The sequence below is a fragment of the Phyllobates terribilis genome, unplaced genomic scaffold, assembly GCF_046119375.1.
Source record: "Phyllobates terribilis strain yellow unplaced genomic scaffold, ASM4611937v1 Scaffold_2__4_contigs__length_985480577, whole genome shotgun sequence".
NCBI classification, from domain to species: domain Eukaryota; kingdom Metazoa; phylum Chordata; class Amphibia; order Anura; family Dendrobatidae; genus Phyllobates; species Phyllobates terribilis.
In genome coordinates this window covers 686,366,683-686,393,001 of record NW_027362762.1, presented here as the reverse complement: position 1 = coordinate 686,393,001, position 26,319 = coordinate 686,366,683, and the positions used below count along the sequence as shown (strand labels likewise).

Below are 26,319 nucleotides of genomic sequence, written 5' to 3'. Positions count from 1 at the left end.
CCACCAGAGCTAAAAACAGCTGATTAATGGGGTTGTCGAATGTCAGTCAGACTCCCACTAATCTGATATTGGTGACCTATGCTATGGTCATCAATATCAAATTGGTCATCAATATCATATCCTGGACAACCCCTTTAACATGAATGTGTCTGTGCATATGTCCACTAGTACGCCTCATCCTGTCTAAACTTACCACCACTGTTAAAGTAGCACTCCTCCTCCCATCAAAGTTTTATCCTCTTAATATATTTCAGTCTTCATATTATATAGCACCGTGTACTTACAATTGCTCGTTTTGCCTTTCTACCCTGATAATTCTTCTTTTTGCTCTGCTCTATGTAGAAACAAGAAGTCTCTTGTTCCTACATTTATCATTCCCCTCTTCACCTCCTGACCCAGCTGCTCTGCTCCTCCCCTCTGCCAGGGACTTTTGCAGTGACTTATGAGTCATACTGGAAAAACTGACCTCCTGTTTCTACATAGAGCTTAGAAAAATTCAGCTAGTCAGTTTTTAATCACATGATGTCATAAACCTAATGGAACAGAGAAGCATTTACTGGGTAGAAAGGCAAAATCAGCAATTGTAAGTACACAGTGCAATATAATATGATGATTGAAATATATAAAGAGGACAACAATTTTGAGGATGTGCTTTAAAGGTAATGTTGGTATCAGAAAAATTCCAATCCTTATTAAAAAGAGAATTATAGAGAGAGGCTGGTAAGAATCATGTTTCCGAGTTTTAACTGTATACCGGTCTTAATCGTAACATGTTATAAGAGCGGTATATGGTCGAAACACATAAATGTAATTCTTACCAGCCTATCTGCATCATGCACTTTTTAATAAGGACAAAATATAGTTTGGAATTTTTTATGATACCAACAGCTTTTTTCCTTCACATTACCATTTAATTGCATGAGCTAGTGGTCTCTATTAGATATGAAAGGCAAAATCAATTTATTCATTTGCAAGGTTCGGTGTGTTTCCTCTCTTCTTGAATTGCTTTGTCTAAGCTAGTGTTACCTATTTCAAAAAACAAAAGCAAGGATGATTGCTAATACATTGTCTCAAATAAATGTGGATAAAACTATATGCAGTAACAGGACAATAAACAATATGTCATTTTTGTCACCCTTGTGACCAATAGTTTAATACTTGAAATTTTACAATGGCAAAGACAGGGATCAACATCCACATGAAATAAATAAAATTGTCGAACTAACTTTTTCTTCTATGTACATTAGAAACACGGTGCATATTGTCTCTTGACTGCAGCATAAAGCGTTATTGGCTCCGCAGTTTTAGTGCTGAAGTCGTAAACACCTTGGCCATTGACATTCATTGTACTGTATTAGGTTGTAGTACAGGAGGGTGTATACTTCACATCTGTGGATAATAATAATATTAATCTGCTAGTAATCCCTGCAATAGGTAGTGATTTAAAGCCTCTGACTTCTCATAAATGGTTTGATTTCAATTACTGGCATAAATATTAAGTCTGTACATTCATTGCTTGATTTTCAGAAAGCAGCATTGAATAATCATGTCTTACTTTGCGCTTGCTTGCAAAGTCAACATTGGTCCAAAAATTATCACGTTTTTACAGTGCCTTAAACTATTAACTGTTCTTGTATTGAGTTCACTGAAAAATATATTGGCATAGGTTTTCCATTTTTCTTTTGTTTCCTTTATTTCATTTATAAAAGATCCTTGGGAGATACTGATGAACTTTTCATCCACAACAGACACATTGAAATGGACGCAACAACAGTATTGGGACTGAGGTACGAGCGGGAATTCACTTTCCAAGCAGCTTTCAGTTTCTGAGCAAGAAACCACATCATGTCACCTGAGTCACTTTCTTTCTATTTTACTTTTTTTTTTTTTATTAAAAGCAGTAGACTTAGCTTTTCCAATGTTCAAGAGGGTGGATTTCTTGGCTTGAAATGGCTTTAGCAACTGTGCCTTGAAGACCCCAATGTCATCAACCAATGATTTTAGAAGCAATGGAGCACTGTTTTGTTTTTTTTTGCAAAAGACCACTGTTCACATTACACTTCACAACGCTGTTTGGATTTCAGCTTGGAACATACTGCCAAACATAGCCTGGATAAAAAAAAATAAAAGCAATGAATAAAAAAATTGGTCAGGATGGTCTCCAAAGAATCGGTACCTTTAAAGACTATTGCGGTCATTTAAAGGGAGTCTGTCAGCACAAAATGAGTGTTCAAACCAAGCACATGCGCTCGATGCACTTTTGTCGTGGTCAAAGAGTTCAGAGCACCTTCCCACCTACTTGCTTGTCATCTAACTCCACCCTCCTCTGGCTCCTGTCGATAGGCGCAGATAGATTGAAAACAAATAGGTGGGAAGGTGCACTGCCAAAGGTGCACTGAGGGCGTGTGCTTGGTTTGAACAGTCATTTTATGCTGACAGACTCTCTTTAAGGTTACTACCTAGCTGATTCATTAATAATATTTTCAGAGTGTGTACACATGAAGTCACTTTTAACTATCTACTTTTTAAATAGCTCAGCTTTACTTTGTGATTTGACATAATTGTATTTTTGTCAAGACACGCATCACTTTGTTGATTAAAATGATTAAAATCCTTTATTACAAGTCATAGCCATATAAGTTATACAGTAACGCAACACACGGCTTTTGAAAACTGATAGTAACATGGAGATTAATTTAAACAGTATCCGCCATTGAGTTCATTTTCACTCACCTCTTCAAGATTTGGATAATCCTCACTGACTTCATCTTGTGTGTCCTGCACACAAATCTCCGTGTCACCAGAACCCTGAAATAGATGCTGGTGTCGTCATTGATGTATTAGAACATGTTGGCAGAGCCATTTAATTGAGGAGAAATACGATAACAGTAAAATATCAATATAAGTAGCTTACTAAGAAAGACAATAGTTGGGAAAAAGAAGTTTCTATATTTCCAAAGCAAAGTTGCTGGTTCATTAAAAGGGTGTAGACATAATGGGCTCTGACTGAGTGAACATACTCAGAATAAATAATAAGATAGGTCCTGGATTGATAGCAACTTTTTTTGAACAGATTGAGATTCTAAAGTGCAATGAATGTTGAGAAAAGCTGCCTTATCCAGATTACAAAACTAAATGGACCATACGACACGTAGGAGTTAATACATCAAAATGTTTACGGCAGAAAATTAGCATAAAATACTTTGAATAATCACAACATTTTTGGGCAAAAATGTAGCAACTTTTGGCTTTTTCACACCAGCTTCAAGCAGTTCTGCCAAAATGGGTGAATCTGGAGAGGGGCTGGGTTAGGGTGTGGTTACAACCGCCACTCAAATTCATCTAAAGTGGTGACTTTACATCAGAAATTCATATTTATTTATTTTACTCACTTATATAGCACCATTAATTCCACAGTGCTTCACAGATATTATCATCACTGTCCCCATTGGGGACAACACTATCTAAATTCCCTATTAGTATGTCTTTGGAGGGTGGGAGGAAACTGGAGGAAATCCACGCAAACATGGGGGGAACATACAAACTCCTTGTAGATGTTGTCCTTGGTGAGATTTGAACCCAGGACCCCAGCGCTGCAAGGCTACAGTGCTAACCACTGCGCCACCGTGCTGCCAATATTACCAAATTACCCAATGGGTAAATAAACCCTAATTAAGGGATATCTAACACATGACTTTTATTATTTTTATTTAAAAGTGGTAAAGTCTGATTAAAAGTACAATAGTGAGCCTGTGTTATTTCTATTTGGAGTACGATCCTTAGATCCTACACACTTAGCAGATCAACCTAAATGCCTTGTTGAAGCTATGCTACCCTGTCTATACCATGACTGCAGTCCATGGGTTGATACAGCATAAATAAAGTATCTGTAATCTATGATATACACAGGTTTCATTAGTGCTAACGAAAATAAGTACATAGCCACCCCAACAAGTTTAGCCTCAACAGGCTTCCTCAGGGGGCTGGGGCTACAATAAGTGATCATATGGAGTAACAGACCTTTTAAAGCCTTTGCTTCGATGCCATAGGTCCCATGAAAAATAACAAGATAACCCCTATTGCATATCCAATCAAAGCTATAGTTCCAAAAGACCAATCTGAGAACATATCATTTATTTCTGGCGAGGTGCATGCCATTGATAATATGCACCCAATTCATTTATGAATTAATTAATTTGCACATCTCATTCCTGCAAGCCCCACATTAAGACTGGTTTACGAAACTGGTTTTTATGATCCACTCCTGGTTTAGCATATTAAAGAGGTTGTCCACTACTTTTATTTAGCTAAAAATTAGGTCATGGTGGTGCTAACAGTAAAAATCCCTACATACTCACCTTCCAACCGCCTACCGCTGCTCACTACTGATGGAATTGTTCCCTGCAGGTTTCCTTTTGTGGCAGGGGGAATAAGGGTACCATTGCAACCAGAAGAAAGAGCTGAATAAGATTATTTCTTCAACCTCTGACAGATCTATAGTGCTGCAGCCAATCAGTGATTGCTAATTCTCTGTAGCGGTCACATAACACTTCCCGCCACCAGAAGAAGCCAGAAGACCAGCAGCAGTATAATGGAGCAGCGGAAGGTTAGTAGGTGCGTATACATATATTTTTTTTAACTTTAGAATGATCATGAGTCCATCATTAGACCTATTGGACAATCTTTTTAATAAGCTAGCTCAAGACTGGATCCTAAGCACAGGGAAAATTTAATAGTGAATAGTTTATACTTATTTCTTCTTGATTTTGGCTTCAAAATATAAAAGCAAAGAACTGAGAAAATTTACAATTTGTGGATGATTCCTAATACCTGACATTGATTAGTTTGCTGACTGAATGGAAGGCTACAGACATGAAACAGCAGAAAAAAAGTAGAAGAGATAACTCCACTTTACATGGCGCATTAGGATACAGAATATACACAGGGTGCATTAGATGTTTGCTGGCCTATTTCACTAACAACCTCATGTCTGTGACTAACTACCCTCTAAAGTATGATTTGGACAGACTCATCTAATCCTCTATGTTTCCATTTCTCCTTGGCCTACAAACAGGGAAAACAGAACAGTTCTCTTAGTTTTTAGAACTTAAAAATGCATGTTATAGTTTGAAAAATATTCTACTTTGTCTATACATTAATGTATAGATTGTCTAGTCACTAGCTGTCACGGGTGTGTTAAAGGTGACAGACAGTCGCCCTGCAGTTGGTTGCAGGAGATCTCTTTGGCATTACAAACATCTTCCTAGAGGCTGGCTGTTTCTAAGAACCAGCGGCTACCTCCCTCAGGCTAATTAGCACCCTGGCCTGTGTGTATAAATACCTGGTGTGTCTGAGAGGGAGGTGACGGCAATATTCATTAGTACTTGTGAGGCTTTAGCAAAAGCAGTATTTCCTCCTCTCTGGAGCTTGAGGCCGTGTGCGTATTTGTTTACAGTCATCTAAAGCTAAGCAATTCCCCCGTTTGTCTACCCTTGTTGTCTATAGAGTTTAGTGGAGATCGACTAGTGCACATCTCCTTCCTTCCCTAGCCTTAGTCATACGTCAGTGAAAGTCAGGGCGAGGCACACGTGCAGCGATTAGTGAAGGGCCAATATAGGGATGGTAGTTGAGACAGGGTGACACTAGACCAGACAAGGAGGTCTACACTCCCCCTTTCCCTAGTGTCTGGGCTCCCTTTCCTTCTTCCCTCTGTGTTCCCCTAAGTTTTTCCCACACCTTGCATGACACTAGCCATCTGACATTGAACCAAGAACCCGCATACCACGCACAGACATATGGTACATGTAAAAGTTACTGAACGTTACTGGCACAAGGTACAACCTGATAGACCACATTAAAAGTCATTGGTATCAGTCATGTGACAGATCTCGTGCTTCAGTTTTCAGCTGCTATGACACGACAGAAATGACAATGCACATGTGATTTCAGTCTTAGAAGAACCTCAAATTCAGTGGAGGAAAAGTCAAGAAAAATGCTTGAAAAGATGAACTTCTAAGTGACCTCTGCTCTCTCGTCAAAAGCAGAGACCTTGAATCAATATTAGCTAAGGATGACCCTAATGACCTTATATTTTCTATGAAATTCAAGTCTTCAGTTCTTATCTGTGAATAGTACAGCAATATATCTATTACACACACCAGAGGAATGTACAGTAAAATAATGTAAATATGAACAAGTAATCTTATACTCATTACAATATAAAGGCAGTAAATTAAATCTCTAAGCATACAAGACTACTAAAGCTACATGTCCTTCAGAAGGTTGGTGCTAATGCTGCAGAGACTCTAAAAATTATTTTCCTGGTCACATACTAGATTCCAAAACAGCCCAAACTGTGACTGCAATTATTCTTGGTTATAAACACAATAACCTGTATTTCTTAATCAGATTTGAAATAGAGCCAGCCTAATAAGAAGGAAATGAATGGAGTTTTAATTTCACATGGAAAATATAGTGTAAACAGTCACTATAAGATTATGTTATTGATCTAAAAGGCATTTGTCTAGCAGCTGTACATCATGGGGGCATATGAAAAGAAGGCCTAATCACTGAATACTAAAAGGTTCTGTTCTGTTCTGTCGGTGTCCCCCAAGGTTCAGTTCTAGGAACCCTGCTCTTCTCCATCTACACCTTAGGCCTGGGACAGCTCATAGAGTCTCATGGCTTTCATTATCACCTCTATGCTGATGACACACAGATCTACCTCTCTGGACCCGATATCACCTCCTTACTAACCAGAATCCCACAATATCTGTCCGCCATCTCATCCTTCTTCTCTGACAGATTTCTAAAACTTAACATGGACAAAAAAAAATTCATCATCTTTCTGCCATCTCATTCAACCCCCCCAACTGACCTATCCATCATAGTCAATGGCTGCCTACTCTCCCCAGTCCATCAAGCTCGCTGCCTTGGGGTAACCCTGGACTCTGAACTCTCCTTCAAACCACATATCCAAGCCCTTTCCACTTCCTGCCGACTCCAACTCAAAAATATCTCCCGGATCCGCACATTCCTCAACCATGAATCTGCAAAAACACTAGTGCACGCCCTCATCATCTCCCGCCTTGATTACTGCAACCTCCTGCTCTGTGGCCTCCCCTCTAACACTCTCGCACCCCTCCAATCTATCCTAAACTCTGCAGCCCGACTAATCCACCTGTCCCCCCGCTATTCCCCGGCCTCTCCTCTCTGTCAATCTCTTCACTGGCTCCCCATTACCCAGAGACTCCAGTTCAAAACCCTAACCATGACATGCAAAGCCATCCACAACCTGTCTCCTCCATACATCTGTGACCTAGTCTCCCGATACATACCTGCACGCAACCTCCGATCCTCACAAGATCTTCTTCTCTGCTCCCCTCTAATCTCCTCCTCCCACAATCGCATACTAGATTTCTCCCGTGCTTCCCCTCTTCTCTGGAACTCTCTACCCCAACACATCAGACTCTCGTCGACCGTGGAAACCTTCAAAAAGAGCCTGAAGACCTACCTCTTCCGACAAGCCTACAACCTGCAGTAACTACCGCTGCACGACCAGCTCTACCCTCACCTACTGTATCTTCACCCATCCCTTGTAGATTGTGAGCCCTCGCGGGCAGGGTCCTCACTTCTCCTGTACCAGTCGCTGTCACGTTGTGTTCAAGATTATTGTAATTTGTTCTTGTATGTATACCCCTTTTTCACATGTAAAGTGCCATGGAATAAATGGCGCTATAATAATAAATAATAATAATACTTGCAAATATACTTTGGGGCCAATCCATCAGGACTGGCGTACCCAACCCTAATCTTAATGAAGTGCTCCATGAAGTCGGATGTTCTAAATTAATTAAGAGGCACACACTATTTAATGAATTTGGCTCAACTTCTGCATGGTGTCAGGTACTGGAGTAGCATTTCTGATGTACAACATTTTGTCATTATTAAAGGGGCATTCTCAAGTTGTCCCTTGAGCAGCTCAGAGCAATGCATTGCTTTAGGCACCTGTTCGGTGGCCCCGTCAGTGCTCCCCTTCAAAATGCAATTCGAACGTAGGCCATAGACTTTAATGGCGCCGATAGAGCGAACGTGCACTCTGAGGTACATAATTTTCAGGCATATATGTCTACTGGAGGTGGACAGCCAAATGCAATCTACTGCATCTGAGTGTCCACCGCCAGTAGGCGTACACGCCCAAAAATGATGCACATCAGAGCACGCGTTCGCTGTGGCGATATCATTATAATCTATGGCTCCATCGGCGCCAAATCTGGTTTTGCTGGGGGCTCGGGCGTAAGCACCGACGGGGTTACCGAACGGACGCTTGAACACAATGTGAAAGCATCCGATTCCTTACAGTTTTCTTACTTCCTGGTTTCTAGCAGGGCAGGCTCTCCTTCTTGAGTGACCGCTCTGGTGAACATCATATTAGTAGAACTATGAAGCTCAAGATCTGCTATAACTCATTCAACCCGCAGTGGTTTGTTCTGAGTCTACACTGTTATCCCTGTATTTACACATAGATATAACAGGGCATTTGAACAAGTACATAGGTCCAGACAGGGAAAGCAGAAAGCCATGGTTAGGAGAACGACTGTGAAAACTATGGGCTGGTGATTTATAGCTGTATCTCTTCAGAAGATGAGAGAGAGCTCGAAGGAAGTGAGCAGCTAACTGCTGTATAGAAATCAAAGGTCTGGGGAGCAGTGGCCGGTATGTTAGGAGTTAACTTCTCTCCTGGACTGTAACTACTGTGCATTCTCACCCAGTCACTATAGGTCGGGCTCCATGGAAACAAACTCTACACTGTAAAAAGTAAAATCTCTCATTGAAGGAGAATGACTGCAAATATAATAAGCAAGTCAATTGTAAACATGCTTATTTTCATCCTGTCTAACTAAATAAATCAATTTTAAAACACTCCTTTAATTAATTTTATGGGTGGGCGTATGTGGCCTTGCCCCATCCCAACCTGGCTCCTTCCCAGCTTTGCCCATGTCATCTAAGCTGATTCAAACTGGCATAAAAATGTCAATGGTCACTACATTTTAGCACAGCTCACTGATGCGCACAAAAACTGCAACTTTTCAAAGCTTTTATGCCAGTTTTCTGATGTAAAAGCTTAGATAAAACTGCCCTTTGTGTACAGTATATCAAATTCTTAAAAGTTTTACCAGCTAATGAATTTTTGTTACAAACAGAGCCTGAAAACCTTTGGCTGGAAGAGAAAGTATAGAGACTGGCAGGGAAATTCTTCGCGTTATAGGAGGAACGTCATGACATTGGAAAGTTTAGTATTATTTTTTATTTTTTTCAGCATGCTCTACTGTTAGAGATGGACAACCCCTCTAATAACAGCTGAAGGACAAGTAACTTCCCTGGCCTGAAAGTTAGGCTGATAGCTCATATTTATACCCATATGTTGCAGACTAGTTCAAGATAGACTTTATTTAGCATCTGAATGTAGAAAAGGGATATTTGTATTCACTCACACAACACAAATGTCTTTAAAAACATAATGTATATCCAAATGTTGTATAACTTTGCCTTACACACTGATAAAAATTTGTTAGGTAAGTGTGTACAATCCCTTAGGTAAGTTGATACATTCAGGATTTGCTGAATATTTTGGCCCAGATTCTACTAAAGGAAATTCATCACCATGAGCCCCCCTCCCAATTATTTATATACACATGTAGCTCTTAGGAAGAAAAATCTAGCCATGCCTTTACCCAGACGGTCTGTTCCTCCATTCCTGAGCAATCTGCATTTGAATGAGGATAAAAAACTCTTCCCAAGCCTTTGTCACTTTGGCTCAATTACCAGCCCAGGGCCTCCTGCTTCTTCTACAGCTCCTTTGCTGTATGACTTCAAGCAAACAAGTTGTGAGTCAAGCAGAAGGTAGAACTGGGCGGGGAATAGAGCCGGAGTGATGGAGACTTAAGGCCCCGTCATACATAACGAGATCTCTAGCGAGACCGTTATTACGTCACGGTTTTGGGATCGCTGGAGAGTCGTTTCGTGATCGCTGGGGAGCTGTCAAACATGCAGAACTTCCCAACGATTTCGGCCGCCCCAGCGATCTAACCAACGATCTCGGCGGTCGTTGGGACGCTTTCACACAGCAGCTATTTCAACGATCCACACCTTGATAGGGACTGTACTGTGTCACAAAGGCGTGCATAAAATTACTCAAAATCAGGACTCAGTCGAATGAACGGATATCAACAGCCCGGAGAATTCTGCTAGGATTTGCAATCCAGCACGAGGTCAGAAACAAAGGATGGAATCGCTATTCTGTTGCCTTCTTTATGCACGGCGGAAAATGAGAACGCTGTAGCGACCACCAATCGGGGACGAGGGGCGCGGAAAAGTCCAATTTATGCATGCCTACGTGTCTCAGTTCTGAATCGCTAATGAGGTCATTAATAAGGTGTCAAATACAGCGATGCACACTGCCCAGCGGGAGCGCAACGACCCAGGAATGGTCCAGGAAGCTTTGTAACGATCAGCGATCTCACAGCAGGGGCCCGATCATTGCTACCTGTCAGACATAACGAGATCGCTAGCAAGATCGCTATTGCGTCACAAAAACCGTGACATATCAACGATCTCGCTAGCGATCTCGTTATGTGTGACGGGGCCTTTAGAAAAGCACTTCAGCCCCCTTTGCATACTGATTCAAACACTGATTTCTGAGTAACGGCGGAACGGACTGGCCGTGTAAAGGTCTTCTTTATGAATTTGTCTTCGAAAGAGCTACATGCACATATAAATAGATTGAGGGTGAAATCCTGCTGCGAGATTGCCTTTAAAATGACAATTGGTCTAATCCTTCTGTGGATCTGCTGGCATATCTGTTACCGAAATCCATGTGTTGGCCCTGGATTTCAATACAAGACAGTCATCTACAATAAGTGAGCTGTTTGTGGAAGAAAATATCTTTTTCTCTAATCTTGCACAAACTTTTTAAAGCTGTTAATTTGCATTGTCCAGTGATAAAATAATAATATCGGCTAATTGTGCCATAAGAACTTTTAGTAGTGGCTGGATAGACAGCAGTCCCAATTTTTATGGGTCTCTTAGATTTGAAAGGTGGAGAAAGTTTCTTATTTTGGTTGCTTCATTGGCTGCATTTTAACACATATATGAATCATAAGATAAGATACCTTCCCAGATGTTATATGCCTTGTTCCTGTATTATTTGCCAGCGCATAAAGAACAGCATCATGTACAGTAATGAAGAGGTTATCATGACTCAGACCGCCCTCAGCAAAGACTCCACCAAGTTCAATGTCATCATATACTTGAGCTGAAAGACAAAATATTAGAGAAAAAAATGTAAAAGACCCTATCTGCAAGTGTGAATCAGTCCGCAGCCTTCGCCTGTACTCCCATGATTCATCGTTTGGTTTAGCCATATCTATAGACCTTGTACAGCAGAGCAGGGATTCCCTGTGTATAGTCATATAACACCTCCACAAGGCACCATGTTCTCCCTAGTAGCAATACTTCTATTGGAAAATGTGCTCATAACATGGCATGCAATCCAGCAGTATTGCAGCTCAGCGCCATTCACATTGGGCCTTATTCAGACATCCATGATCCACGTACGTGCTGTACCGTGTTTCACAGAAAGAACACAGACCCATTATAAAAATTATGCAAATATGTCCATTTTTGATCAAAAAATCTAAATCACACATACAAGTCTGTGAGTCTGAGAAAAATCACGGGACACGGACACTACACTGATGACAATGTGTGCTGTCCATGATTTTTCTAAGACCAATAGACTTGTATGGGTGATTTTGATCACTAACATTGTAATATATAGGAGAAACTTTGCCATTAATTTTTTTTTTTTACTGATCGTAAAAACGGGTAAACTGAACAAACACTGAGCCCTTAATAACAGGTCCTGAGTAGTTAAAGGGAATCTGTCAGTAGGTTCTTGCTATTTAATGTGAGAGTAGCCTCATATAGGGCAGGAGAATCCAGCGATGTATAAATTATTAGGCTATGTGTTGTAGTTTCAATGCAATCAGCATTATATCAGCAGGAGATTAACACTAGAGGACTACAGCTCATGTGCCAGGCAGTCAGGCTAATCAGTGTACCCTGCCCCCACCACGCAGTAACAACTTGCTCACAATGCACAGTGTACACAGGAAGCTGCCAGTCAGGGGTGTGCGCGGGGTTATACGGAGCAGAAGACTTAGCGCTGCTACATCTACATCAGATAAAACAGGGATTCTATGAAAACTACGCCAAGCAGCCCAATAAGCGATGCATCCCTGGAATCAGGATTTCTTGCCCTATGTTATGCTGCTCTCAGACTATATAGCAAAAACCTGCTGACAGTTTCCTTTTAATTTCCCAAGGACAAGAATGTTGCTGTTTCTGAAAAAAAAACATTTTTTTTTATCTTGACCCTTATAAAGAGAACCTGTTATCAGGTCCAGTTGTTGCTTTTATTATTGTATTCCCGCTCCTCTTCTGATTAATACATGTTTTGATTATTTAAATGTACAGTTCCAGGGATATGGCACAATATTTAGGGTTTTTATAAGGGGGCGGTGCCCATGGGTTTTCTGGGGGCGTGTCTTTAGACCACTCTGCATTAACAATCTATGAGTCATGCCCCTTGGAAAGACCCTTAAAATTAGCACTAATTATAAAGTCCCAAAACTCTCAAACTTTATAGCGAAATTAAAAAAAGAAAATATTAGTAGAAGGAATAAAACCAATGTTTATGAAAGTTCTTGGCAAACCCTAACATAACACATACAAGTGTTTCATACCTTGCACGTCTGCTAAATAGAAGTTCACGCCGATCCTTTGGTAACTGGAACATAACTGTTGTGAGAGACAGAAAGAAATGATTTACTTCAATACTATTGTAATAATCTTTCCATGCACAGGTAAACCACTATTGCACAAAGCTGCCACTTGGGGGCAGCAGACTGAAAATGAACCTGTAAATACCTGTATTCAATTTGCTCTAGTGCAGGGGTCTCAAACGCGGCCGGGTACAGGGGCTGCTCATAGAAAAAATTTGAAGTTGATGTGCTGCATTCCTTGCAGGAAAAGATGATGTTTTCAGTGATATCACTTTTTTTTTTATATGACTTTTTAATCACTTTTTTTTTAAAGTTTTTTGTCTGTCAGTATTATGAAAAAGCTACACTTTTTGCATATTTTTTTTTTTTTACGGTGTTCATCTTATGGGTTATGGCACAGTTTTATAGCTTGGGTTGTTCTGGACAAGATGATACCAAATGTTTACTTTTGTTTTTTGCTAAAATAGAGTTTTTGGTGGCAAAATATTTTCCTTTTATTTTTTCTTACTTTGATTTAATTTTTTGTTTAATTTTATAATTTTTTTTTATGTATCCTAGATAAGATTTTTAATTGCCTGATCACTGATCTAATATCCTGCAATACTTCTGGACTGCAGGATATTAGATCTGTCAGTTTTAGGCCATGTGCACACATTGAGTATTTGGTGAGTATTTTACATCAGTATGTGTAAGCCAAAGCCAGGTGAGGAACAATCAGAGGAAAAGTATAACAGAAACACGTCACCACTTATGGATTTTTTACACACTCCTGATTTTGGCTTCCAAATACTGATGTAAAATACTGACCAAATACTGAACGTGTGAACGTGGCCTTACACTGACACTTTGCCTGTTAGACCTCGCATATTGCAGGACTTTACAGGCCACCGTAGCTGTCTAACCTGAAGGTTATTACTTGGCCTCCGGTTGCTATGTTAACTACCGGTACTCGAAGATTGTAGGGTGCTGATAGTTTTAAAGAGGGAGCCCGATCCCTTAAATAGCCATCTAAATACCGCTGTCATTATTGAGGGGTTAAATGGGTGCGATTGGTGCTAATACTGATTGTAACCATTGCGGCAGGGTGTCAGCTATGATATACAACTGGCATTTTTCACTAAAATCAATGTTAATTTTAAAATGAAAATGACATTTAAAGGGGACCTGTCCCCACTGCTGCCTTTTCTGTTCCCTGACCAATTGTATTTCCTATAATGTAACAATTTTTGAGAATATTAAAGGGAATCTGTCAGCAGGTTTTTGCTATGTAATCTGAAGACAGGAGGAGATAGGGGCTGAAACACTGAAATTCAGCGATGTGTCAATTATCAGACTGTGTGCTGTTGTTTACTTATAATGAAGGCTTTATCACTAGAAGATAATTGAAAGGTCTGATGTGCACAGGACTGCTAGTCTGACTCCGCCCCCTCCTGTGATAAGCAGCTCAATGTTAATAGACTATGTGCATATAGAGCCTGATGTGGGCGGGGTTAGCTTTCTGAGCTCTGCTACATTCTACATCTAAGAACTGATTGTATCACACTTGCTGTACCCAGTAATCTAAGTGATACATTGCTGGAATCAGGTTCTATTTTCCTACATAATGCTGCTTAGCAAAAACCTGCTGACAGATTACCTTTCAGTTTAGAACAGTATTTAAAAAATGTATGACTGAACAGATAGTTGGAAGTTACTAGTTGGATGTGTCCTTACTTAATTTGTCAAATGTTACACCTATGTCTCAATTTATTAATCCATTTCTAGAAGGTATAACAGAGGAACAGCAGAACACAGAGTAGTTAGAAAAGATCAATTGCTGTTTTTATGTAAAATACTGACAGGGAACCTACCAAAAACCCACCACTCAAAAAAGAAAACATTAATATGACCGTGTAGCCCTTTCAAAGATAAGCCAGTTGATCCCATGATGATTCGAAAGTTATGGTTTAGAAGGAAAAACAGCATTTTGAAGTTCAGTCTGGAAGTGCATTGGTGCATGACAGTGCACTTGCTGCTCCTTTGCTTCTGTTGTATTCCCTACCTAGCAGCACCTCTCCCCTGGCTGATTGACAGGTCAGTGGCTGTGTACCAGAACAATCAACCTAACAATACACCAGGGAAGGGTGCTGTTAGTTCGGGAATAAAACGGGGGCTAAATAGTTGTAAGTGCATGATCATGCCCCAATGCACTTTCAGACTGCAGTTCAAATCACAATCTCTTGCTGCTGCAGCAGCAGCACTTTGGGGTCACAAATGGATCAACTGGCTTATCTTTTAAAAGTCCACACAATCAAATTAATGATATGGGGGAGGATGATAACGTTTCTGACAGTTCCCTTTAAACAGGCATTACAGAAAAGCTGACCGATCATCTTTAAGCCTCTACTCGTAAAAAGAAAAACTTAGAGGGGAATTCACCAAAATCTTTACAACAGTTTTCTAACACATAAAAGTTACAAATTTTCATCAAGTATTTTGCAACTTTTTGTGTTTTACTCCCATCCACTTTTCCAAAGATTTGGGCGGGGTTTAGCAGGGTGTGACCAACAGCAACCTGACATGCGTACCTTTCCTAATGCTTTGATTCCCATCAGATCAACGAAACACACACCGCTCATGTCAATGATAACGGTATGGAAATGAACAATTGGAGGGGCCATGATGATGGGATCCTCAGTTTGTGCTGGGGCTGATACACCATTTGGAATAGTGACAGGAATTGATGCTCCCACTGTCAGAGTATTTGACGCTATGTAACTGATGGTACTGTTGGTGCCGCTCACTGTGCTGTTGTTGTTGGAATCAGTTGGGGATGTTGCATCAAAATCCTCTTGTAGCTCTTGCAGTGATAATGTCTGAATGACAGAGAAAACAATAAAGAATAAATATGTTCTTGACTATGTTCCTTTTCCTGTTGAACACTGTGATCAGAATATTTATTGTTTTAGTGCCAAACCTTCATGAAAAAAACCCCATTGTAATAATGGGGATTAAATATTTAGAGGGTAAACTCCCCTTTAAAAACTGAAGGATTACAGATCCTTAGCAAGTATACCTAGATTTGTCATCAAATTTTATAATACAAACTGCATACATTACGGTACTCAATAGATTTCTTAGAACTGATGAGGCCGGTATTCTTGCTTTGATAGTACATGTCAGAATGACTGTATAATCCTTTTGAAAAATGTCTCTCTAGATATTAAAATGAGCACTTCTAGCCTTAATCTAAAAATTATCAAGCCATTAGGACACAGATTTTCAAAGTAAGTACATCAGGTATATGATCTAAGTAATAATTTATAAAGTTTATATTGTAAAATCTGGTGACAGATCCATGTTAACATTATTATATCCAAAACTGAATTACAATAATAGATATCAGTTATTTTTCAAGTCTAAATTCGCAGGGCACTTGCTGTCTATGTTCACCACTGATCTGTGGGAAGAATGTTATAGAGCAGGAAAAACTGATCGGATTGATATACATTTTATGGGAAAAGATTCAGAAAAACTTGTATTTTATTCTTTGAAATCCTTAAAGTTTGCATGCATATGAGTCCAGTGGGCGGTGCTACTCAATGATTGACAGTCTTCCCTGTGTGTCTATGACCACCCACTGGACTCAAACACATATCAACACCAGGAATTTCAATGAATGAACTGCAAGTTTTACTGAAACTTTTCCAACAAATCTAACATTGTCCACAGATTGGACTTCATGTTCAACATCACAGGTTCTCTTTAAAAGGAACAATTTTACTATTAAAGCTGCTGGTGTCCCTTGTGAAAGTCCTACTCCAATAATAGTCCTGTTATGTCGTAATCCCATGTACAAGTGCTGAGAAGTCAAACTTTAAAGTCATTTGTAAATCAGCCCAGAGGTGTATGGGGTGGGGGTGGTAATGCATCAACAAACCTACAACTAAATTCAGTAATAAAATAGTCTACACAGGTTTCCTTTAAATCTACTTTTTATGCATTTTTAAATCTAATAGGTTCAAAGTTTAGTGCCTGTAACCAGCACTGGTAGAGATTAATAAGAACGGGTTTATCACTGAGCTAAAAAATAAATAAATCAGTTTTTAAGCTCCCCCTAGTGGTGTCTGCCAGCAGCTATCTTTGTATCATATAACTTTATGACTGTGTCAGAAAAATAGAGCTCTTAGCCTTATATTGAAGCATTATGAAACTAATTAGTACGAAAATTTCGGCCCTTTTTGATAAAATAAATCTTGAATTTCCTTTTATTTTTATGTTTTTGAAATAATGTATATTCACAACCGAAAGGGAACAGGAGCAATAAACCTCATGATGATTAACATGCAAGATGATTTTCAAACTATTACTTAATAATTTTTTAAAAAAATGCAAATAGCCTCTTCAGAGAAAAAGAAGAGTAGAACCCTACTGGTACCTATTGGAGGCATCAATCTTAAAAGTCAAAATCAAGCCTTTAAAGGGCCTTGCCACATGATATGGGATGAGAAGCCAAACCAGACACTACTTTTTAGTTTCATCACGTGCTTCAGACTTGCCTTGCTTTTCATGAACACGGACCCCCTTTGCCTTTTAAGTTCTTCATCTTCATGCTTCTTCAGGTACTTCTTTTTCGCCAGATAGACTTTGCAAGGATCCAATCCAGTCTATAAGGTAAAGAAGTTCATATCTAAATATGTTTGAGAATGTTATCAAATATATAGAATACTAATAAAATATAGTTTAATAGTATAGTAGTAACATATAATCAGAAGATTGAGTAGAACTTATAAACTAAGTGGTAGCTATTAGAGATGGGAGAATCGATTAGCAGGACTCCACGTCCGTAATCTGTGGACAACCGCTGGACAAGAAGCCTGCTGATCACGTCTTACCTATCAAGCATTCCCGATTCTTCTTTTGATTAGCTGGCCTGATGCGAGGTCATAATTGCAGCATGACGCACATCCGATGTCGCTCCAGCCTGACTAATCAAAAGAAGCGCAGGGAATGGCAGTTGGTAAGGAGATTCACAGGTCTCCCATCCACCAGTCACAGTTTACTGACCTGACCGGTGGACTGGAGTCCTACGAATCGATCTTCCCATCTCTAGTAGCCATGCTAGCTCTTTCCTGCTGCTAACACTGTAGATCTAATGCCTGGATGGCTCCAGCTTCCCCCAGCAGTTTGGCTGGTGAACTGAAAGAGGGACTAAGGCGATCAGTTCAGATGCATTCTGAAAGGGATTCTCCATGTTGAGGATATACAGTACAGACCAAAAGTTTGGACACACCTTCTCTTTTAAAGATTTTTCTGTATTTTCATGACTTTGAAAATTGTACATTCACACTGAAGGCATCAAAACTATGAATTAACACATGTGGAATTATATACTTAACAAAAAAGTGTGAAACAACTGAAAATATGTCTTATATTCTAGGTTCTTCAAAGTAGCCACCTTTTGCTTTGATGACTGCTTTGCACACTCTTGGCATTCTCTTGATGAGCTTCAAGAGGTAGTCACCGGAAATGGTTTCCACTTCACAGGTGTGCCCTGTCAGGTTTAATAAGTGGGATTTCTTGCCTTATAAATGAGGTTTGGACCATTAGTTGTCTTGTGCAGAAGTCAGGTGGATACACAGCTGATAGTCCTACTGAATAGACTGTTAGAATTTGTATTATGGCAAGAAAAAAGCAGCTAAGTAAAGAAAAATGAGTGGCCATCATTACTTTAAGAAATTAAGGTCAGTCAGTCTGAAAAATTGGGCAAACTTTGAAAGTGTCCCCAAGTGCAGTTGCAAAAACCATCAAGCGCTACAAGAAACTGGCTCACATGAGGACCGCCCCAGGAAAGGAAGACCAAGAGTCACCTCTGCTTCTGAGGATAAGTTTATCCGAGTCACCAGCCTCAGAAATCGCAGGTTAATAGCAGCACAGATTAGAGACCAGGTCAATGCCACACAGAGTTCTAGCAAACAGACACATCTCTTCAACAACTGTTAAGAGGAGACTTTGTGCAGCAGGCCTTCATGGTAAAATAGCTGCTAGGAAACCACTGCTAAGGACAGGCAACAAGCAGAAGAGGCTTGTTTGGGCTAAAGAACACAAGGAATGGACATTAGACCAGTGGAAATCTGTGCTTTGGTCTGATGAGTCCAAATTTGAGATCTTTGGTTCCAACCACCGTGTCTTTGTGCGACGCAGAAAAGGTGAACGGATGGACTCTACATGTCTGGTTCCCACCGTGAATCATGGAGGAGGAGGTGTGATGGTGTGGGGTGCTTTGCCTGTGACACTGTTGGGGATTTATTCAAAATTGAAGGTATACTGAACCAGCATGGCTACCACAGCATCTTGCAGCAGCATGCTATTCCATCCGGTTTGCGTTTAGTTGGACCATCATTTATTTTTCAACAGGACAATGACCCCAAACACACCTCCAGGCTGTGTAAGGGCTTTTTGACCAAGAGGGAGAGTGATGGGGTGCTACGCCAGATGACCTGGCCTCCACAGTCACCAGAACTGAACCCAATTGAGATGGTTTGGGGTGAGCTGGACCGCAGAGTGAAGGCAAAAGGGCCAACAAGTGCTAAGCATCTCTGGGTACTCCTTCAAGATTGTTGGAAGACCATTTCTGGTGACTACCTCTTGAAACTCATCAAGAGAATGCCAAGAGTGTGCAAAGCAGTCATCAAAGCAAAAGATGGCTACTTTGAAGAACCTAGAATATAAGACATATTTTCAGTTGTTTCACACTTTTTTGTTAAGTATATAATTCCACATGTGTTAATTCATAGTTTTGATGCCTTCAGTGTGAATGTACAATTTTCATATTCATGAAAAAACAGAAAAATCTTTAAATGAGAAGGTGTGTCCAAACTTTTGGTCTGTACTGTATGCCTTTAAGATCATTGTGTGGCACCCCAGGGGTCTGGTTTCCACAGTAACAAGCAATGTTATGTCTGAGAGCAGGTGGGAGATCTCTTGGTCAGGGATCCTGTGCATGCCACACCTCCTGCCCAGTCCTGGGAGGGGAAGAACTTCCCCTGTATAAACCTGGGGCTGAGGCAGGGTTAGAGAGTTCAGAGGGAGAGTGCAGCCAGGAGGGCTGACAGGGAGCTGTGGCTCCGGCTGGGCCCAGCTCCTGGGCCATGCCAGAAGTAGAGAAGAGAAGCAGCATAGGAAGAAACAACAGGAGCTCTGTGGGAGCAGTGTTACAAAGAGTCAGGGGCTGGCAGCTGCAGAGCTCGCCCTGACTGAGAAGCTTTCTTACCGGACCCGGCGTCCGAGGCTGTAGGGACTAACTCTTACCCAGCAGCAGAAGCCGACCGGCAGGGAATTTCAGGTCCTCAGGCCCAGAAACCCGAAGGCAAGGTCACACGCGTGGGACCAGCACCGCCATCGTGGAGCGGAAGCCATTAGAAGGCCCCGAGTCACCGGCCATACGGGTGAGCACCACACGGCACACTCAGGGACGTGGGCTACTTATATCCGCTTCTAGCAAGGTAGCCAGAAGAGTACAGTCAGTTTGGGAGGCCTACAACTCCGCCTGGCCAGGGGAGATCCCATCTGCTCAAGGACTGACCAGGCCCCGTTCGCTAGCAAGTACTCCGGGAGGGTCTATCGTTGTTACCAGTAAAGACCCTGAATTACACCGCACCGTCTCTGAGTGGTTCCTGCTACCCCCATCTTCCACGTCGGCTGCCCTGAGGCCATACCCCTCCCGTTGGGGGTTATACTATCACGCTGCACAATTCTACACCGGCCTCAGCGGTCTGCCCTGCAGCGGCAGCTCCATAGCTGCAAATCAACGGGTGGCGTAGTCGACACTCAAATAACACCTATCAAGACTGCCACACACTGAGTTTGACTCCCTGGGCACGGACCGGGTCCCCGCCACTCGGAGACTACAACCCTCATCTGATCCGGTTCCGGGTAAGCCCCCGTGTGCGAGACGCTGCGCGACACAGCAGGCCCAGGGGCGCGTCAACTTTTGGCGTAGTCGGCAGGATCTCGTGCCCGCAACCACCGGGTACTGCGTGCCTGAAAAAGACTGTTCAAACTTACCTGTGGTGAAGATTACCGCCATCCGGCGCCATCTTCCGCTTCCTTCCCGCCATCGGTGGAGTTTTCCCGCCATCCGGCGCCATCTTCAGCCTTCTTCCCGCCACACGTGGAGTTTTCCCGCCATTGGACGCCATCTTGAGGACGCCGCGCGGGAAGAAGAGGGGCGTGGACTCCGAAAGCGCGCGAGAACTGAAGCCCCGCCTCACGTCCGGACGTTGCGTAAGGTCCTGGAAGGAGCCCAGCAGACGCCGACGTCACAGGAGCGCGACGGAAGGTCCTCAACCCTGACGATCCACTGCGGAGCCGCGGCCTACGGAAGAGGATCATCGCAAGGTAGGCCACGGTCCACTAGGGGGGAGAAGGATGTCGGATACGGAGGAGAGCTTCACCGCTTCAACCCCCGCCAGCGCCACCGCTGTTGCGGTCATGCCTTTCACCATGCCCTATATCCCGGGGGCAGCCTGGCTACCCCAGTACTCAGGGGAGTCACATACCCTGCATGACTTTAGAGAAAAGCTGGATAGCCTCTTCCAGGTGTACCCCCTCACAGAGGAGCAAAAAGTGAGCATCCTGGTGGCCCAATTAACCGGGGCAGCCCAAAGGGAGGTAAAGTCCTGGCCACCTGGGAGGAGGACTGTCGCAGAGATACTAACCCAGCTAACCGAGGAGGAGCTGCAGTACTACCAATACGAGGAAAGCCAAGAGGACCCGGACGGGTCTGAGGACTACCCTCAGGAGGGAGCACAAAGAGGACATAGCTACTGAAGGGAAGTAGCGTGAATAAAGAGCTGTAAATAGTTACCCGTAAGGGTACAAGGACTGCTGCTAATTAAAATATGGTCCCCGTTGGGATTAGTGAATTGTTCCCCGTGTGTCCCTATCCCTTACCAGGCTGAGGACTGTGAGCAGCCATTCCCTATCCCTTACCAGGCTGAGGACTGTGAGCAGCCAATCCTTATCCCCACTGGCCGAGGACTGAGAGCGGCCATATCCTGTAAATAATTATGTGTTTCTAGTAATTTATAGGAGTCCTTGGTGGATTTACCGGGAATCCTTTGTACAGTTAGTGGAGCGTAACCCAGGATGGACTAAAAGACTGTTAAGGACTCGGGGCAGGACAGACCCCTACCTGGTTACGTCTCCCTGTTTTGGTGAAATGGACACCTTTGTTTCCTTCAAAGACTGCACCCGGTTGCGGACAGGCCGTAACCATCTTTATGTGTTTTCTTTATTGTACTGTTTCTGTTTTTACTTGTTATGTTTTACAAAAAAATATGTTTAGTCCCGGAGTACTAAATTTCACTAGGGGGGAATGTCGCACCCCAGGGGTCTGGTTTCCACAGTAACAAGCAATGTTATGTCTGAGAGCAGGTGGGAAGTCTCTTGGTCAGGGATCCTGTGCATGCCACACCTCCTGCCCAGTCCTGGGAGGGGAAGAACTTCCCCTGTATAAACCTGGGGCTGAGGCAGGGTTAGAGAGTTCAGAGGGAGAGTGCAGCCAGGAGGGCTGACAGGGAGCTGTGGCTCCGGCTGGGCCCAGCTCCTGGGCCATGCCAGAAGTAGAGAAGAGAAGCAGCATAGGAAGAAACAACAGGAGCTCTGTGGGAGCAGTGTTACAAAGAGTCAGGGGCTGGCAGCTGCAGAGCTCGCCCTGACTGAGAAGCTTTCTTACCGGACCCGGCGTCCGAGGCTGTGGGGACTAACTCTTACCCAGCAGCAGAAGCCGACCGGCAGGGAATTTCAGGTCCTCAGGCCCAGAAACCCGAAGGCAAGGTCACACGCGTGGGACCAGCACCGCCATCGTGGAGCGGAAGCCATTAGAAGGCCCCGAGTCACCGGCCATACGGGTGAGCACCACACGGCACACTCAGGGACGTGGGCTACTTATATCCGCTTCTAGCAAGGTAGCCAGAAGAGTACAGTCAGTTTGGGAGGCCTACAACTCCGCCTGGCCAGGGGAGATCCCATCTGCTCAAGGACTGACCAGGCCCCGTTCTCTAGCAAGTACTCCGGGAGGGTCTATCGTTGTTACCAGTAAAGACCCTGAATTACACCGCACCGTCTCTGAGTGGTTCCTGCTACCCCCATCTTCCACGTCGGCTGCCCTGAGGCCATACCCCTCCCGTTGGGGGTTATACTATCACGCTGCACAATTCTACACCGGCCTCAGCGGTCTGCCCTGCAGCGGCAGCTCCATAGCTGCAAATCAACGGGTGGCGTAGTCGACACTCAAATAACACCTATCAAGACTGCCACACACTGAGTTTGACTCCCTGGGCACGGACCGGGTCCCCGCCACTCGGAGACTACAACCCTCATCTGATCCGGTTCCGGGTAAGCCCCCGTGCGCGAGACGCTGCGCGACACAGCAGGCCCAGGGGCGCGTCAATTGTCCAAAACCCTTCTTAGGCTGAGGTGATCCCAGTGATTAGTTCTTATCGCCAGTAGAAATGTTTTCTTTTTCCTTTCGAGCAGCTGTCTACTCTGACTCATAAAGGGCGTTCCTGAAATGAGGAACTCCATCAACGATGTCCATATGCCAATATGTCCTAGTGGGATATTCCCTTTAACTAAAAGTGGAGTTGTCCTTTAAATGTTATTTATATTGCAGGAGTTTCAATAGATTTTATGTGTAGAGAATAATGGAATGTCAACTTTATCAAAGTATTTATGAAATACTGACTTTTCCGATACACGTGCTATTTACATTAAGAAAAGCAGTCTGTACTTTTTCAAATAAAATCCAATGATAGTAGTGTCAAAGGCTCTCTTTGTGTTATGCGCACACAGTACACTGATAAGGTATATCCGTAGCATGATTGATGTCTTTTTCAGTATCCAATTATCAAACAATCTCACCCCACATTATGCACATAGTGTGAATGTATTTGCCACAGTGCTTGGGCAATAAAAATAAATAAATCTGGTATTTTCAGAAAATTAGAGTATCGTTATAAAGCTGGGGAGCAGATTTAGCATTTACACCTGAGGCTTGGAGCCTGATGAGCTCAAAAGCCCCTCTGCCACATAAGGACACCATTATTATTAATGCCACTTGGTAGGTGGGAGCCCTATTACATATATTGTATTCGGGCCCTGTAGATCACAGTACATCCCACTTGAGAGTCCATATGTGTTAAAAAAATGCATTTCGGAGTTTACCTTCTTAATAACCTTTTGTCTGAATATCTCAGAATTGGCAAAATAAAGTGGAGAGCAGTAATTGACAATCTTGATCCCATCAATAGATTGAATCTGGAGCCGAGAAAACAAGAGAAGTAAGCATATACTGCATGTGAACATCTCTATTTAACAGTACCATATTTGTAATGGAGCATTTAGTTTATCTCTGTAATTAGCTTCATTTTGGGTCCATTCCACGTGACAGCACACTGACATCTTATATTCTATTGGGCTATTCATATTTACTATTTTTTATGATGGTCCTCTTATAAAATGGACCCATGTCTTACTTTGGTCTGATATGTGGGCTCATGTACACATTCTATTAGGCCTCATTCAGACTTCAGTTTTGCACGCACGAGTTCTAACCGAGGTTTTCACGGATAAAACTCCTACCAATCATAGACTATGGAGCTGTTCACATGTCCGTGCGTTCTTGGGGACCGAGTGGTTTGCACAAAATCTCAGAGAGAAGTCAGATTTTTTTTCAGATCAATCTCACTAATGCAAGTATATGGGTCTATGAAAAAAATGGACAGCACGAGATTTGTGCTGTCCTTTTTCATGGACTATTAGATATAAGAAGGTGAAGAAAGCTCCATCAGTTTTTTTTTATCCAAGAAAAACTCTGACACAACTCTGATGGTAAAAACTGACTCACTGACCAAACTCTGATGACCCTCTGATCAAAAACACTGATGAAACGCAGACCAATTTTTGAGTAGTAGAAAAATCACTGATGTCTGATTGAGACCTTAGTGTTTTCATGGATAGGACACTTATTGTAGTCTATGTGACTACTCACATGTCCAAGTTTTTTGGGGACAGAGTGATCAGCAAAAAATGTATTCGTTTTTAAACCTAGGATCTATCTCACCCATTCAAGTCCAAAGCTGCATATATACTGCAAAATAATCGTGAACGGGGGTTGCTAAAAATGCTCATTTCATGATTATCTTTTGGTGTAAGCACAAAGTGAACAAGCAAAATGCATGTTCATCTGGTGAAATGATCTTTTGCACAGCATCAAAGGTCATTGTTCTCGGCGGTGCATCATCCTGTGTAAACAGGACTTGCACAGCTGAGAATCATGGCAGCCTATGCGCACAATTGGATTTATTACAGATCCCTCAGTGCGCATGGTTTACTTTTGTCTTCCTGTTTAAATAGACTTTGAACGACCATGGATCAGTAAAACTTTATCAATCGGTGGTCGTACCGTGGTCCATGTAAAAGGAACCTAACCTAAGGGTTTGTGTAAAAAATTGTTTCACTGTCAAATAGTAGGAGAGGATTTAGAAACCACTGTCAGTATTTTTTTATACATGAAAAACTGATGAAACACGGATGGTAAAAAAGGAGCATGGACCATACACTGATTGGTCTTTTTTTTTGTCACGTATGAATGAGGCGTAAAGGGGTCAGTGAAAAAAAAAATGATAGCACATAGATACCATCCGAATTGCACCTATGTGCTGTCTAATTTTCAATGACTGGTTGTTGGAAGAAGATTGGGTTACTTTCCATAAGCTTCTCCTAACAACCGGTCAGTGTAAAATGGACAGCACACGGATGCCATCAGCAAAAAAACAGACATGGGATTAGCCCCCCATAACATAATGTGTCAGTGTACTATCAGTGAAAAAATCAGCAGGAGTACAATAGTCACTTATGTGTCAAAAGAGTCTTAGGCTGGATTCAGATGTCCATTGTAATAATTGGGGTCTGTCACATCCGCCAATTGAAGAAGTGAACAGCTCAGTGTTGAGCTCCATTTGCTTGTCTTTATCGCATCAAGGGTCAGAAGCTGCTTGCCATTACTTGTATTATTCTGGTTGGTAAAACAGACCATACTAGTGCATGCCGTAATACTCTTTACACATAGACTTGAGATCTACTGTATGTGATGTCTGTGTACGGTCCATTGTGCACATGGATAGCATGTGGACCAAGAAAAGGTCTGAACGAGGCCTTTGAGTTTTTATGCTGTGATTTGTCACAAGTGGTAGCATAGAAGAAAAATATTCAGTAAATCTCTTACCTTACTGTAGACTTTTGGGTTCTTATATAGATCAGTAGAGGCCACCTGACCCAGCGCTGAACCATTTCGACTAACAGGTAAGAGAAGGGGAACAAAAATTGATAAGTCTCTGACAGTAGCTAATATAGCTATCTAATATATTAGTATCTATCTATCTATCTATCTATCTATCTATCTATCTATCTATCTATCTATCTATCTATC

The 26,319-nt window shown here is 42.2% G+C and overlaps 1 protein-coding gene across 1 annotated transcript in view; it reads right to left on the bottom strand.

Annotated features, from left to right (window-relative positions):
* Positions 1–1,122: 1,122 nt before the first annotated feature.
* SLC26A9 (solute carrier family 26 member 9) overlaps positions 1,123–26,319 on the bottom strand; it is a 185,488-nt gene continuing 160,291 nt past the window's right edge. The window contains exons 14-21 of the mRNA XM_073666947.1: positions 26,116–26,185; positions 24,054–24,146; positions 17,384–17,491; positions 15,413–15,700; positions 12,807–12,861; positions 11,172–11,314; positions 2,734–2,808; positions 1,123–2,109 (exon numbers count right to left, since the gene is read on the bottom strand). Coding sequence (XP_073523048.1) covers positions 2,062–2,109; positions 2,734–2,808; positions 11,172–11,314; positions 12,807–12,861; positions 15,413–15,700; positions 17,384–17,491; positions 24,054–24,146; positions 26,116–26,185 — 880 coding nt within the window. The 3' untranslated portion in view covers positions 1,123–2,061. The remainder of the gene's footprint in view (positions 2,110–2,733; positions 2,809–11,171; positions 11,315–12,806; positions 12,862–15,412; positions 15,701–17,383; positions 17,492–24,053; positions 24,147–26,115; positions 26,186–26,319) is intronic.